At 38.1% G+C, this 16,229-nt stretch overlaps 1 protein-coding gene across 1 annotated transcript in view; it reads left to right on the top strand.

Moving 5' to 3' along the window:
* Positions 1-16,229, top strand: part of LOC306865171 (phenylalanine--tRNA ligase, mitochondrial-like) — a 144,725-nt gene that overhangs the window by 87,525 nt on the left and 40,971 nt on the right. The window contains exon 6 of the mRNA XM_079409616.1: positions 5,146-5,297. Coding sequence (XP_079265742.1) covers positions 5,146-5,297 — 152 coding nt within the window. The remainder of the gene's footprint in view (positions 1-5,145; positions 5,298-16,229) is intronic.

Consider the following 16,229-nt stretch of genomic DNA (forward strand, 5'->3'; position numbering starts at 1 on the left):
CTGATGATCAGGCATCTTGGTATTCACGTGTAATAATGTGAATATTGTGAACTGTTTTTTATTTGAATATATTTTACTCTTTAATTTATTCTTGTGATGCAAAGCTGAATTTTCAGCATCATTACTCAAGTTTCCAGTGTCACATGATCCTTTAGAAATCATTCTAATATGCTAATATCCACAAAAAAACAGTTCTGCTGCTTCGCATTTTTATCTAAACGGTCATGCAGTTTATTTCTCTGGACTCTTTAAAGAATAGAAAGTTCAAAGAACAGCGTTTATTTGAAATAGAAAATCTTTTGTAATGTTATAAATGTTTTTACTGTCACTTCTGATCAATTTAATGCGTCCTTGCTGAACAATAAGTATTCGATTTTTTACAAAAAAAAAAAAAAAACTTAAACAGTAGCGTATTTGTGCTGGGTTATTGAAACTCTATAAAAAACTCCAGATCTGCCATTGCTCAGACAAACATGCAGCCCCTCCCCTGACTCATGCCATTGGTTGAGCCAGTGTCACGTGACACGGGCCATCTACTCTAAATATGTCAGGGGTGTTTTAGCTCAAACATTAAACAAAAGCACTGAAAACAATAAAAAATAATGAAGAAACATATGTATTGCAATAATATAATAACAGTCTTTATTAAATAATTTCTGAAACCAGTCTTTGATAGTTTACTTCAAGTTGTCTTTGCACATTAAACTGGGATAAGAGAACATACCTGAACCTTTAATGCCTTTTTTTCCTGTTACTGTGATTTCCCTTTATTGCTGTAGCACATTAATTGCATGAATGCCTGTTTGTATTAGCACTGAAATGGTTGCACACAGACTGTGGGAGAGGTGTTTTGAGGATAGTATGAGATCTTCTCTGCACATGTGACCTTCTGTCTGTCTCATATGGCCTATATTGTTGAGGGACCTTGGACTATTAAAGGTTTGACACTGGACGTGTCCTCCTATAGATGCAGTGTGTGTGTGTAGTATGAGGCAGGCTGGATGGTCGTCCTGCAGGGAATGTGTGTGTGACTGATTGCCTGTGCTCTCTGGCTATAGGTCATTTCTCAGCCCATCTCCCTCTCTGCCCACTGTCCATTACTCAGAGAGAGAGAGAGAGAGAGAGAGACTTTTGCTTGTCAGTTTGCCTGATGCTCTGCAGGGGTTATATATGACAGTCTCTCTGTCTGTCTCTCTCTCTGCGCTGGTAATGAGGTATGACCGTGGGGTCAGCACGCTCATCCGCCCTTGTGTGTTTTGTCATGTCCTGTGAGAGCAACATGTGCAACATACACACAATGGCACACTATAAATCACTGCACACAATAAGACATGCTGTATGACACACATACGGCCTCCACACACACACACACACACACACACACAGCCAAAAACAAGCAGCGCAATGCAGGTTCTCATAAGACAAGGACACTGTCCTCACTTTAATAACCTCACAAGTTCTAATGACATCTTCTCTACTTTTACATTTATATCAAGCCCACTAAGATATGACAAAGATTTTAAGGGTGTATTCTTTGCCCAAAAGCATCATTAACCAACTATTAGAGATTGCACCAAATTAAAGTGTTCATTTAGCCCAAACACAAAACTCTAACTGAAAATAAAACTTTTTTTAATAAATTAAAATGTATTTAATAATCAACACATTTTGTATGCAAACATTTAAATTGCACACAAGGCAGTTTTGATGCCAACTTGAAATTATATAATTGATTTACTTGTTTATACTCCAATTTGTTGTTGAAACGTTTAAACAGTGGTTGTAATAAAAGCTTGTTTTCATGATTTTTTTTTTTTTTCAAACTTGGATTAAATAATGAAGACATCACCAGGTTAAGTAAAGCTATAATTAATATGTAATATAATGCATATATTTAGAGTTTTTTGTTGTTGTTGTTTTTACTTACAAGTACTAACAAGCTATAGACATGAATGGCTTTCAATGAGAGCCCTACAGTTTTGAAGTTGGTTGTTATTATTATTATTATTTGTTTTATAGTCGTCCTTCCGCAGTTGAAACACGGGATGAAGTAGTGCGTTTCAGTAAGCTGTACGGTTTCTTTCAACACCTTCTGATATTCATTCATGTTTATTTCATGCTAGTACTAGAAGTAAAGAGAAAGATGATCGGTTCATGTGCTGCTTGAACTGAAGCGGCTACAGCGAGCAGTCACTCCACATTAAAGACAGTCAAAATTACATTTACTGTTTCAATATCAAAATAAAATAGACAGAATTTGAACGATGAGGCTTTGTTTCATATCAAAAGTCACAAAGCTTATTGGGATCATTCAATTGGAGGCAGGTGCACAAGTAGTGAAGTTTTGTTTAATTGTTCAAGTCAATTGAAAACACCATAAACTAAATAATTGTTCTTGTAATTTAAGAATCAATATTGGTTCATCAAAATGAAGATTGATTAAAAGTGAGAAATTGATATTGTCAACCCAGTTCTAGGATCCGCAAAGCTTACAAGTTACTAGAGTTTCAGTTATGAGCTAGTTAATTTCTCCTACAGCGCATATGGCACAGGAAACACCCCTGATCAGCTGACAAGTTCCCCAAATCCTTCTAAAACCAGCAAATCAGATTCACTGACCAATGAAAATCAGCCTGGTGGCTTCCTAAGAGCAGCAAACCACCATAGGATGGATTAAAATGCTTTTTCAACAGAAGAAAGAAAAATCCCCTTGTAAAATCAATATGACACACGGCTTTGAGTGGCTTTCTGTGGTTATAAAATGTCTGTGTCATGAACAGTTTTATACGCCCACTGAACTGAGTCCATCCCAGAAAAACCCAAAGCAAATTATGTTATATATTAAATACAATATATTACGCTATAGGTTGTTAAATTATTATTTATTAATTTATTATTCAACTAAGTTTCAGCATATTAAATTGACATACCGCTTTTGCTAGCCAAATAGACTGCTAGCTTACCCTTTACTCTATGCAGATGTTCAATTATGTTTTTATACTTTACATATTGTAAGTTTTTGCTTCATACTCTAAGGCCCGGTTTCACAGACAGGGCTTAGACTAAGCCAGGATTAGGCCATAGTTCAGTTAGGACATTTATGTGATTTTTATAAACGTGCTTAGAAAAAAACATTACTGGTGTGCATCTTGAGACAAAACAAAGGCACTGATATATTTTAAGATAAGTCAGTGCAAATTTATTTCAGTTAAAACAGCTCAGACTTACATTTTAGTCTAGGACTAGGCTTAAGCCTTGTCTGTGAAACCGGGGGTAAAAATGCTGCTCTGAAAATCAGATCAGAGGAGCAGAACTGCGGAATAATGATGATTAAACACACATTTACCTGCAGAAAGGAGGTTGGTTTGAGATCTTTTACCACACTCCTCCATACAGCTTTCATTTCATTTGGCTTTTTTGTTTTCGCTGCTCTTGTGGAAGACAACTGCTGGTCTTTTATGAGTGTTCAAGGTTTTCTGAGAGCCAGGAGGGCTCAGATGCCTGCTGTTATAAGGATACTAGCCCTTGTAGGTATGATGGCCTCAAGGTGTGATTGTAGATATAACCTACGGCTGAAGAGACGCCTCGCTGACACCAACATCCTCCTGTGTGAGTGTGTGTGTGTAAGTGCTGAAAATAGTGAGGTTTTTGAAAACAATGCATTTATACACACACACACACAGTGGGGGAAAACAATTATTTGATCCTCTGCTGATTTTGTATGTTTGCCCACTGACAAAGAAATGATCAGTCTATAATTTTAATGGTAGGTTTATTTGAACAGTGAGAGACAGAATAACAACAAAAAAATCCAGAAAAACGCTTTTAAAAAAAGTTATAAATTGATTTACATTTTAATGAGTGAAGTAAGTATTTGATTTGATTTCTGGCTCCTGTAGGTGTCTTTTATACAGGTAAGGAGCTGAGATTAGGAACACTCTCTTAAAGGGAATGCCTAAGCTCAGTTTGTTACCTGTATAAAAGACACCTGTCCACAGAAGCAATCAATCAATCAGACTCCAAACTCTCCACCAAAGAGAGCTGAAAAGACCAAAGAGCTGTCCAAGGATGTCAGGGACAAGATTGTAGACCTGCACAAGGCTGAAATGGGCTACAAGAGCATCGTCAAGCATCTTGGTGAGAAGGTGACAACAGTTGGTGCGATTATTCGCAAATAGAAGAAACAAAATAACTGTCAATCTCCATCGGACTGGGGCTCCATGCGAGATCTCACCTCATGGAGTTTCAATGATCATGAGAGCGGTGAGGAATCAGCCCAGATTTGAGACCAAAATCCAGCTTTTTGGCATCAACTAAACTCGCCGTGATTGGAGGAGGAGGAATGCTGCCTATGACCCCAAGAACACCATCCCCGCCTACAAACATGGAGGTGGAAACATTATGTTTTGGGGGTGTTTTTCTGCTAAGGGGACAGGACAACTGCACCGCATCAAAGGGACGATAGACGGGGCCATGTACCGTCAGGGCCAGGGCATTGAAAATGGGTCGTGGATGGGTCTTCCAGCATGACAATGACCCAAAACACACGGCCAAGGCAACAAAGGAGTGGCTCAAGAAGAGGAGTGGCCTGTCAGTCTCCAGACCTTCATCCCATAGAAACTCTGTGGAGAGAGCTGAAGGCTCGGGTTGTCAAATATCAGCCTCAAAACCTTGACAGAGGATCTGCAAAGAGGAGTGGGACAAAATCCCTGAGATGTGTGCAAACCTGGTGGCCAACTACCAGAAATGTCCAAACTCTGTGATTGCCAACAAGGGTTTTGTCACCAAGTACTAAGTTTTGCGAAGGGGTCATATACTTATTTGACTCATTAAAATGCAAATCAATTTTCAAACTTTTTTTGAAATGCGTTTTTCTAAATTTTTTTGTTATTCTGTCTCTCACTGTTTAAACTCTAACCATTAAAATTATAGACTGATCATTTCTTTGTCAGTGGGCATACTTACGAAATCATCAGGGGATCATATAATGTTTTTTTTACCCACTGTGTGTGTGTGTGTGCATATATATACATATATATATATATATATATATATATATATATATATATATATATATATATATATATATATCTTGCATGTATTGTATTCCTAACAAATGGATTTCTTCTTCTCTCTTTTTCGCAGCCTCTCAGTAAGTACCCACCGCTCTTCAATGACATCTCTTTTTGGCTGCCGGCTGAAGGTTACACAGAAAACGACTTCTACGACCTGGTGCGCAGCATCGGAGGAGACCTAGTGGAGAAGGTCACGCTGGTGGACGTGTTCACACATCCAAAGTAAGAAATCCAACATGCTTAAAGCCAAAACCCATAACCGAACAAGCATTCCAGTAGCACAAGACTAAAAAAATAACAATTGATGAAACAGTTTTATTTTCTGTGAAATGCTTTATTATAAATCAGTATGCTTAGCTATTTATTTGTTTGTTTATTTATTTATTTTCAGTAAAGGTCTTTTTTAAAAACTTCACTTGAGAAAAAATCACTTGAGAACAAAATCAAGTTACTATATTATGATGTGTTTTCAGAGAGTGTATATTAAATCTTATGTAGTCTTTACTCAAAATCTTGTTTTGAGTGATAACTTAACTTGTTTATTTATTATTATTTTAATAATAGATTTTTAGGTGGTCACATAGGTACGGTCGGTGTATAGGGGTAGTTGACGAATAAAAATTGGACTGTGTCCTATGGTGTGACAGCAAAAATGTAGAAAAAAAACTTAACATATAAATAACATGAGAAAAATGTATCTTCAATGTTAGAGGTTTTTTTTTTTTTTTTCGTTTTTTTTTTTCATCACACCATAGGACACATTGATACGTCAACTACCCATAGACACTCCAGAAGCATGAGGATAATAAATACAGACAATTATTTATTAAATGTGTTCAGTGCAAAACGTCCTATTCTAAGTCAGTACTTTTAGCTCTTTTTTTTCCTATAGAAAAAGATCAATTCAATTGAGAAGTGACATTTAGGGGTGTTTTCAGAGAATATATATTTTACATAATTACATATTTTTTCTAGGTGAAGGGAAATTGTACAGATGAGTCTGTTTTATTTATTTATTTGAAATGTTTGTACACAATGATTGCAAAAATATCATAAATTTGCCTTAAATTGCTAAAATACAGTACATTCAAACTGAATTACATTCAAAATTCTATTGTTTTTCATGGATGCTTATTGATTGATTGATTGATTCATACATTCATTCATTCATTGACTGCGGCTGTTGATCCAACATGAAGATTTTAGGAAGTTGCTGTGCTCCGTCATTTATTTGTTCAATTGTATTTGTCAGTCTTGGCAATCATTATCAAAGCTAATGGCCTTCACTGGAGAGAATGCCAATGCTATAGCGTGGGGCCGTTGGCAGCACAGCGTTCATCTATTGACAAAAGAAGCAGGGGTCAACGATGCCTAATGGCTCGGTTTTGAACTCTCCAGCATTAGCATCCATTTCACATTGGACCGTGTTTGACAGGCTCTTCAAACTCATTATCTCTTCCTTCCGTCGTCCATTCACAAACACTTTTACAACCACAGAATGAGCCACGTGATTTTCTCTGAATGCAGTTCATACGGCACAGCGCTCTTCTGTTCTTGTGGACTGCAGAGGCTGTGCTCGGGTTGCCCTTTCCCTGTTTCCTCGCCCTGTGACATCAATAATTAATTTTTAAAGAGGATGAGAAGATCACCTGTGGGCACAGCGGTCCAACTGTCCCAAGTCCCCTCTGCTGGAGCAGACCGTGTGTGTGTGTGTGTGTGTGTGTGTTAAATGAGACAACGAGAACCTGCAGTGCGTAAAAAGAACCGCAAACATTCATCTCTGTCCCTGCTCTTAATCTTTTTTTAAATAGCAACCTTTTCCCTCCCCTTCCCCTAATGACATCCATAAATAAGATGACATCATGAGGTGCTGCAAGGGTGTAATAACCCATACGGCAGCTTGGTGTTTGTTTTGCTCTTTTTCTAATTCGATTCGGTCCAGACCTTTATTTGTGCGCACGTTTCTTTGAAAACAAATATATTAGTTGAATAGTTTCTAGAATAGTTTGTGATTCATCATAATGTAAGTGCATTGCCACTGCGGAAGTACTTTTCTAAGTAGCTGTAATGTATTGTGTGTGTGTGTGTGTGTGTGTCCTGCAGCTAATTTCCTCTTTATGATCATTTTGCTGCAGTTGCGTCAATGCCTGTGAGCTTTGCTTCCTACTTTTTACAACCAGAGAGAGAGAGAGAGAGAGAGAGAGGGAAAGGGCGAGGGAGATGTCAATACTTACTTTAAACCTGTTCTCCAACTTCTAATCACTAATTACAGCGAGAGGATGGCCAATCACAGCTCATCTAGCCTCCAACCATCTCCGTCTGTCAGAAATGTCACATTCGCAATATTGTCCTAATCATTTGCTCTCGTTTTCTCTGCGGTACTGCTGACTCTGGCAGTTTTGAGAGCTGGTAATATGATGAGATTGGCAGCAAGTCTCCCATCATGCTCTTCTTCAGTGCGGTGAGGAAGATTCTGGCATTAGATGTGCCCTCAAAGAGCCATAGAAAACATAATGCTTTTCCTTTTTGCTCACTGCTTCAGTTTTGACAACAACACAGCAGGGTTTTCCTTCAAAAATGACTAGATTTTTACACGTGACGCACAGAAATATGAGCGTTTTCTCATTCTGCAAAACAATGAATATCAAAGCATCCACTTGTGTGTTTTCTAAACACTGTCTGATTTTTTTATTATATGGATGCATTTGCTGTTGTTTTAGCATAAATTGTAAATATGTGAATTTTAATTAAAACAATAATGTCATTATGATTTTTCAAGGACAAGTCAAAGCCATCTATTTTGATTCTCAGTGGGGGACAATCTTACTTGTCAACCCTGTTATCTTACTTTTGTGAGAACAAGGCTTGCAAGTCAATTAAAACTGTAAAACTGTCCACCCTGTTACCATCAACCTTGTTACCATAATTTACAAGCAAATTTAGTATACAGCTGATAATATAAAAGTAAAGAGTAAAATATTTTTAAACCATAAAGTATTTTTAAAAGCATTAAATTATGTTTCCAAAAAGTACTTAATAATAGTTTCACACCTTGGGAATAATATAATTTAAACTGCCCATCCATGTTATCATAACTTTGTAAAGTAAACAGCTGACAGTATAAAAGTGAACATTCAAATATCAGCATTAAATTCTCGGTAACACTTTATTTTAAGGTGTGCTTGTTACACACGTTACATGTACTTACTATTATAATAACAATTAATTATGCATAATTGCATGCATGTAACCCTAAACCTAATCCTAACCCTAACCATACAGTAAATAGTTAATGTAGTTAATAAATATTACTCATTACTTATATGTATATTTACACTGTAACAAGGACACCTTAAAATAGTGTAACCAAATTCTCTTACCAAAAAGTACACATAAAATTACAAAAAGTTTCAACCCTGTGAACAAGGCTTGTATTGTCAACTTAAAGTTTAAAACTGTCCACCCTGTTACGTCAACGCCGTAAACAACTGATAATAAAAAAGTGAATGTCAAAATATCAGCTTTAAATTCCCTTTTCAAAAATTACTTAATAGTTTCATACCTTGAGAATAATACTTGTAATGGCAGTTTAAAGTTAAAAAATGTCCACCCTGTTACCATCAACTTAGTCTCGCGTAGCCAGTCCTTCAGACTGATGGCTGAAGGTCTGAAATATATGGCCGTTTTCATTGGCCAAGGCCCGCCCACGAGGCCGTTTGACAGACGTCAAACAACCAATCGTCGTTTGTTTCGTTTAGCATCACATTTAGGGGTGTGGAAATGTCGACACAATAACAAACCAGCGTGTTAAACTCTCAGATGTATTTTAAAGATTATATGCCGCGAACATGAAATATTTCACATACTTTTGAAAATCCAGCGTTTAGTTGACCCTGATAAGTGTTCGTCGTCACATTTGTAAACACGACAGCTTTCTTCTTTCGTGAGGGAGTTTGGCGTCACGGCATTTTTGTTTCCCGGTGAACCGAATGTAAACGCGACACTTGCGTCTCCCGGAAATCCGGTTTAATTCAACCAGTCAGATGACGACTTCGACATTCCTGAAGTGTTTCCAGAAAAGTGTGCCATATGCATCAGACGTTTAGCCAACGGTCCGTGGGTGTGACGTCTGAGGCTGAGACTACCATCAACTCTGTTACACTAATTTTATATAGTTCACAACTGATAATAAAAAAGTGAACATTAAAACATCAGCATTAATTTCCCTTCTCAAAAAGTGTTTTATAGTTTCACACCTGGACAACAAAGCTTATAATGTCAATTTAACGTTTAAAACTGTCTATCCTGTTACCGTCAACTCTGTTACCATAATTTTGTACACAACTCCTACTAAAAAAGTGGACATTAAAATATCTAAACTAAATTGCTCTAATTACTAAATTACTCTAAGAAATAACTTTTCTTTCCAAAAACTAATTTATGATTTCTCAGCCAGGAGAACATGTCTTGTAATGTCAAATTAAGATTTAAAACTGTCCCCCCTGTTACCATCAACTCTGTTGACATAATTGTATATAGTAAGCTGATCATTTAAAAATGAAAATGCAATCATAAGCATTACATTCTCTTTCCAAAAAAATTAATTATGGTTTCACAACCTTAAGAAGCCTTGTATGGTCAAATTAAATTGTAAAACTGTCGACTCTGTTACCATCAACACTGTTACCTTTCTGAAGGTATAAGTATTTTATGTTTCAATAAATATTGAAAAGTAATAATGAAGCTTGGGATGGAACGAAGGAATTTATTATCATTTAAATACATGCTAGGGTACTGTACGTGATTTTCAATGCATTAGGATTTGGTCAGGATGATTGACTATTTCAATAACTGTCCAACAACTTATGGTAGTTGATTATCAAGATTTTGTGGTCTAAGTGTTTGTTTTTTTCTTGTAATTTATTTATTTACCTATTTTCGTACTGGTGTTGGGAATGAATTTAGAGGCAACACTTCTTTAGGAGAGTTTTAGTGTGCTGCCATTCATGCCATCCGTTATGTTGCTCAAACTATGCGAGAAGAATTACGCATCAAAATTTTATACTTTTGCTCAGCAAACTTTTAAGGGTGAGCGATAGTTATAGTGATGTTTGCCTTAGCCAGCGCGACTAAAAATATAGCATTTTTTATAGAGACTCTATATTATCGTTTAAGTGATGACAAAAAATTTAACCAAAAGAGCAAAAATGTTGCATAAACCAATACACCTTTGAACAGCACAATGTATTTATCAGCACATCACTTATTTGTACAGTAATTCAATCAACTTTCCCAGCAAGCTATATCTGCTGACAGTAGGTAAACCCTACATGCTATCTGTTGCCTAACAGTATTTCTTGGTTGTACTGAATCCCTTACTGCAAATTCCCTTAACGACTGAAATATAAAACCCAAAGGTGGGAAGTCATTTATAGTAAGCTGAGTTACTGAGGCATATTTTAGATATATCTGTGACACTCACATCCTCGGCTTGAGACAGCTTGAAAGTTTCATGCGTGTCTATCATTTATTCTGTTTCCAAAAATGTTCATGGAATCATGTTTGCTTAAGTTTTTGGATATGTGCAGTGAAATAGGACTCTGAATGTAAAAAGGGCCAAATGCCACATTCACACTGAACTTTTTCCATCCGTTATATGATGAATGTCTATATCCCTCAGAAATGTCAAGGTATTACATGTAAGCTGTCCAGTAATAAACATTTCTGATGATTTGTAGCACCTGACATTCAAATCATAGTCTTTCCCAACTGTGCAGCAATATACATAGAACTGAAATTTCACAGGAAACTTTAAATAGAACAGTAGTGAGAGCACATGGAAGCAATGCAGATGTTTAGTTTAGAAATGCTTTCGTCTTTTTCAGTTCAATTGTGGTCATTATTGGCGTGACAGAAACTGTTTATGCATGTGGCCAATGCAAATCTTGAAATGGTGCAAAAATACAGTCCAAACGTCTGAGACTACCAGAGAAAATCCTTCTGTTGCATTCACTTTTATTTTATTATTTTTTTAGGTACAAATCATGTACGAAGGAGTAGTTCACCGCATAATTTGCTGAACATTTATTCATCCTCAGGCCTTCCAAGATGTAGATGGTTTTGTTTCTTCATCAGATTTAGAGAAATGTAGCATTACATCAGTGTCTCAGCAATGGATGCTCTGCAGTGAATGGGTGCCGTCAGAATGAGAGTCCAAACAGCTGATAAAAACATCACAGTAATCCACAAGTAATCTACACCACTCCAGTCCATCAATTAACATCTTGAGAAGTGAGAAGCTGCGTGGTTGTAAGAAACAAATGTATCTTTAAGGATTTTTAACTTTAAACCATTGCTTTTGACCAAAATATGAGTCCATAATCAAAAATAACCCTTCCAGCAGTGAAAAAGTTCATCTCCTGTTGTCTTCTCATATCATATTTGTTTAGCGCTGTGTTGGACTGTTTTTGCTTGATATGTGCATATTTCTCTCCTGATTCAGGCCAGATGACTTTTTTCACTGGTAATATTATGGATAGAGGACTTATTTTTGAGTGAACTGTTCCTTTGAGTGCAAATGTTGAAAATTAATAGTACTAATAAATAAAGGAAATAATGTGCATTAATATAAAATGAAATAAAATAATTTAAATGAAACTGTGCAATTTGACTAAACAAGTAATAAAATAAAATAACGATTCTATATAAAATAAAAAGGTATGAAATATAGACAACTAAGAAGGTAAAAAGTCTCAGTTTCTCTCCTTTGCTCTCTTTCAACGTCAAGTTGTTTGTCTGACATCAATAACAAATCTCACCCCGAAGGGTACTATAATCCAACACAAATCTGAATTTATCAGCCGTAACACCGTCAGGTGTAAACGAGCAGAATTAATTTGGAAAGTTGACAGAGCTGTCAATAAATCTGACAGCTGTGGACAGGAGACCTGACGGAGAACTGCCAGATTTAGCTCGACTGAGCTCACTCTGATTTACGCTCTCTGTGGCGTGATACAGTGCGATTTTTCTGCTGGTGGGTGGGTTGCTTTGAGGTTTGATTATGGGATATGTGTGATGCCATCTGTAGTAATATCATATTTGAGAACATCAGCATTGGCTGCAATGAAAAGACTAAGCGTTTTGAGGCTCTCATGGTTATGTATTTATATATATATTGGAAGCATCACATCAAAACTGCATCATCAGGATTTATGTCATGCTGTGATCAACATTTGCTTTCCTGTCAAGCTGTTTGTTTAAAAAAAAAGAAAAGAACAGGTGTGTGGTTGAGAGACACTTGCTCTTGATGAAAAAATCTACATTGCTGCGCTCTTTTTATAATGGATATAATAGAATCCGTTCATTTCGAAAAAAGGTTTTAAATTTGCTGGCTGAATGACAGAGCGTGAGGGAGGGAGAGAAGATACGTGTCAAAAAGTGTGAACGTACATGACTGCAGTTGCAGCTAAGCACGGCCGGTCAGGCTGGGAGACAGTGATAGGAGTAAGGGATGTTCTGCTAGCAAATGGTTGTCCTCATCAGCAGGCTGCTGGAAGAGCCAGACTTGTTAAAAATCTGCCCTCTTTGTCGGAAGCCCGGGGGGATCCTTCTGGAAAGCGCTACAAGCCAGCAGGCTAATGTCTGCCACCATTACTGAGCCACAGTGAAGGAGACACAAGAGAGAGTGTGTGTGTTTGTGAGAGAGAGTGGAGTGTATTTAATGGCCCATGGCTCAGAGAACGTCAACTATAGCCTTATGAATTATGGGATGTTGTTGACGATGCAAAACTGCGCAGGGGAAGATGCTATGCATCACATTACACCTCGCAAATACGCTAAAATACTGGCACATTTATATCTTACCCCTATAGAGTGAACTATGCTGAAAAAGAGATGATGATGTCATATGTTTAGTCATATTTGACTAAGTATTGGATTTAGGCATATGCTGCCTTCAAAAAATAACACTCAATTATTTTTTTCTGATTTCAAATTAAAGAACATGTAAAGGATTTTTTTTTCGCCACACCTATGAGTCATTGCACAATAAGACCAGGAACATGGCGTAGAGGCACGTTCTGCCTCAGAGTGAAAAGGCATGATGATAAAATGAGATTTGTGAGTAGAGCATATAGGACTTGGCGTTGGAGGAGGGAGGGCATTGGTGGTGGTTCTCCTTCCCTCCAAGATAATCGCCAGTTGCCTCAGAACCTGATTGTGCCTCCAGGCGTAACGTCCTCGAGAAAGACTGGTTTTGCAGCCGACGAGGATATGCCTTAGCGTTGCTGGGGTTTGACAGAGAGGACATGATGGATCTTCTCCAATCCACTGGTTTAGGAATCAAGGATTTATACTGTCAAGGCCTTTAATGGTTTCTTCCCTCAGTTGGTCACTCTGATCTGAGTCCTTAAGTCTTGCATTGTACCATCGCCCTAAGCTCTTGACTGGCATCTCCAACACCGTTGGAATGGGTGTTTCGTCGATGTGGAATCTCTGGTCTAGAGTCAGAGTTTCCCCCTTACAATGGATATGCTTCTAGATTTACTGGGTTTTAACTTCATACACGCCCATGTTATGTTGGCATGAAGCTTTGCCATTAGACGTTTGGTACATCCAATGGTTTAGGTCAGGGTTGTCATGTCTTCCATGTAGGCACGAATAGGGGGAAGACGCTGTCCAGACTGCAGCCGTTCTCCTCCTACTACCCATTTAGAAGCTCGAATGATCAATTTCATTGCCATGGTAAAGGCTAGGGGGGAGATGGTACACCCTGCCATTATTCCCACTTCCAATGATTGCCACGATGTTGAATTAGGCAGAATTGCAGATCTTTGAAATAGTTTCCAACCAGATTTGTAATGGTCATTGGCACCTGAAAGAACTCAAAGGCCATCCATAGGAGAGAATGGGGGACAGATCCAAAAGCATTGGCCAGGTCCAGGAATAACATATGCAGATTTTTTCCTTCCTTTTTTGCAGTCTGGATTTGATGCCATATCATACTAGTATGTTCTAAGCATCCCAAGAAGCCTGGTATACCAGCTTTCTGTATCGACGTATCGATTAAGTTGTTCTGTTTCAGGTATGTTGTCATCCTTTGAGCAGCAATGCTAAAGAAGATCTTTCCTTCAACATTCAAGAGATTGATTTGTCGAAATTGGTTGAGATTCGAGGCATCCTTTTCCTTAGGGATTAGCACTCCCCCTGCTCTTCGCTATGTTTTTGGGATGGTTTGCTTTTTCCAAACCACTTTCATTTGCCTCCACAGGAACCGAAGGACCTATGGAGCATTCTTGTACAGCCGGTATGGAACCCCGTTTGGTCCGGGAGCTGAAGCTGCCCTTGCCTTTCTCACCATTTTCTCGACCTCACTCCACCTTGGAGGGCTGTCATCCAATTGATGTTCTGGCTGAGGAATGGGTGGCATGTCTGGTGGTATCACCCTCTGCTCATATCTCTGGCTGTCTGTGTGTGTTGCTTTCAGGTGGTCCTCCAGCTCCTTCTTTGACACCACTCTTAAGTGACCCACTCTGTTCCTTTGTAAAGAGGGCTTTCATAAATCTGAAGGGATCTTTGTAGAAGGATGTTCTTGCCCTCTCCTCCTTCTTGTGTCAGGTTCTGATGTTTTCTGCTCTCTGCAGTTTTCCCAGGCATTCCTTTAAATCTGCTTGCAGAAGGTTTATGGCAGCTCTCTCTTCTGGTGAGGATTTCTTCCACTGTTTTCTCAAATTCCTTTTCTCTTTGACTAGGCGCATGATTTCTTGCTGCTTTCTGGACTTGGGAGGTGTTGTCGTTTCCTTCTTTCCTCTTTCTTTTACACTGAATCTTTCCATCCCGTATGAGTAGATCAAATCGCTCATTTTATCCAGCTTCTTCTCTGCTGTTCCTCTGAGATCATTCAGAATCTTACTCAGGTCTGTGTTGACTGTTGTCCACTCTTTCTTGCTGCTGGACTTTGGCCACTTCACTCGAGGCCTGTAGCCTTGGATATTCTTCTCCGTAGCAAGCTGCATCTGGTTGAGTTCCAGGTTCCCAGGTGTTGTGCTCAAACTAACCTCCTCGGCCACTGGGGTACTGATGCTCGGTGGACTGTGGGTTGTGTCCTGCCACTGAGCTTCACTCGACTGATTTGATCTTTCCCTCAAGAGGTAAGTATCAATGCGAGGTCCCGGCCTCACCTCGTTCAAGCACTTCATCCGCCCTTGATGTATTTTTAGGCCTCTGATGGACCAGCCACAGCTGCATATTTGGAGAGCTTGTCTCACAGCTGATGCTATGTGTGCCATGCCGATTATCTGATTCGTCGTCGTGTTCATTTTCCAGGCAGTGTCCAACAGGGTTGTTTCCATTTTTGTAGTTGATTTTACTGTAAGCTGTCCTGCTCTTACGAAGGTGATATAAAATAACAGTTAAAAGATATGTTGCCAGAATTACAAGAAATTAAATGGCAATTACAAAAAATCAAGTCAAAATTGTGAGCACAGTTAAAATATATAAAGCCAGAATTACAAGAAAAACAAGTTGCAATTTCAAGAAATAAAGTCACAATTCTGAGATGTAAAGTTACAATTACAAGAAATAAAGTCATAGTCACAGAAGATATTGAAGAATTGATTTCTCAATTCATGACCCCTTTAAATTGCAGTTAAAACATATAAAGCGGGAATTAAAAAAAAAAATGAACAAGAAATAAAGTTGAAATTGTGAGATTTAAAGTCACAATTGGGATATATAAAGTCAGTTACTAGAATTAAAGTCACAATTGTGAAATATAAAGCTGAATTACAGTTACGGGTAAAAACAGACTTTCATACATTGCTGGTATTATTGTGCAGTGACTCACTGATGAATGTTCCAAAACAAATATATGTTTGTTTGTTTTTTCTTTGCACCCAACAAAATTTCTGTAGCTCCATGGAGTAAAATGGCAGAAGCCACCTAATCGGCTTCAAGTAAGATGAATGTGAATGCCAAAGAGTATTCACATTCCTTCAGTTTCTCCAGATGTTACAAACCTTCTTGACCCAGACACTATGAGACCAGACCATCCTATAAAATTACAATAACTGAGCCAGAATGGCAGTTGTCAAAGAAGTGACCAGGAGGCCAGTAGGAGTTGCAGAGCGAAGGCTGACATGGCAGAAACTCTCCAGA

This window comes from Barbus barbus (genome assembly GCF_936440315.1).
Source record: "Barbus barbus genome assembly, chromosome: 46".
Taxonomy (NCBI): Eukaryota; Metazoa; Chordata; class Actinopteri; order Cypriniformes; family Cyprinidae; genus Barbus; species Barbus barbus.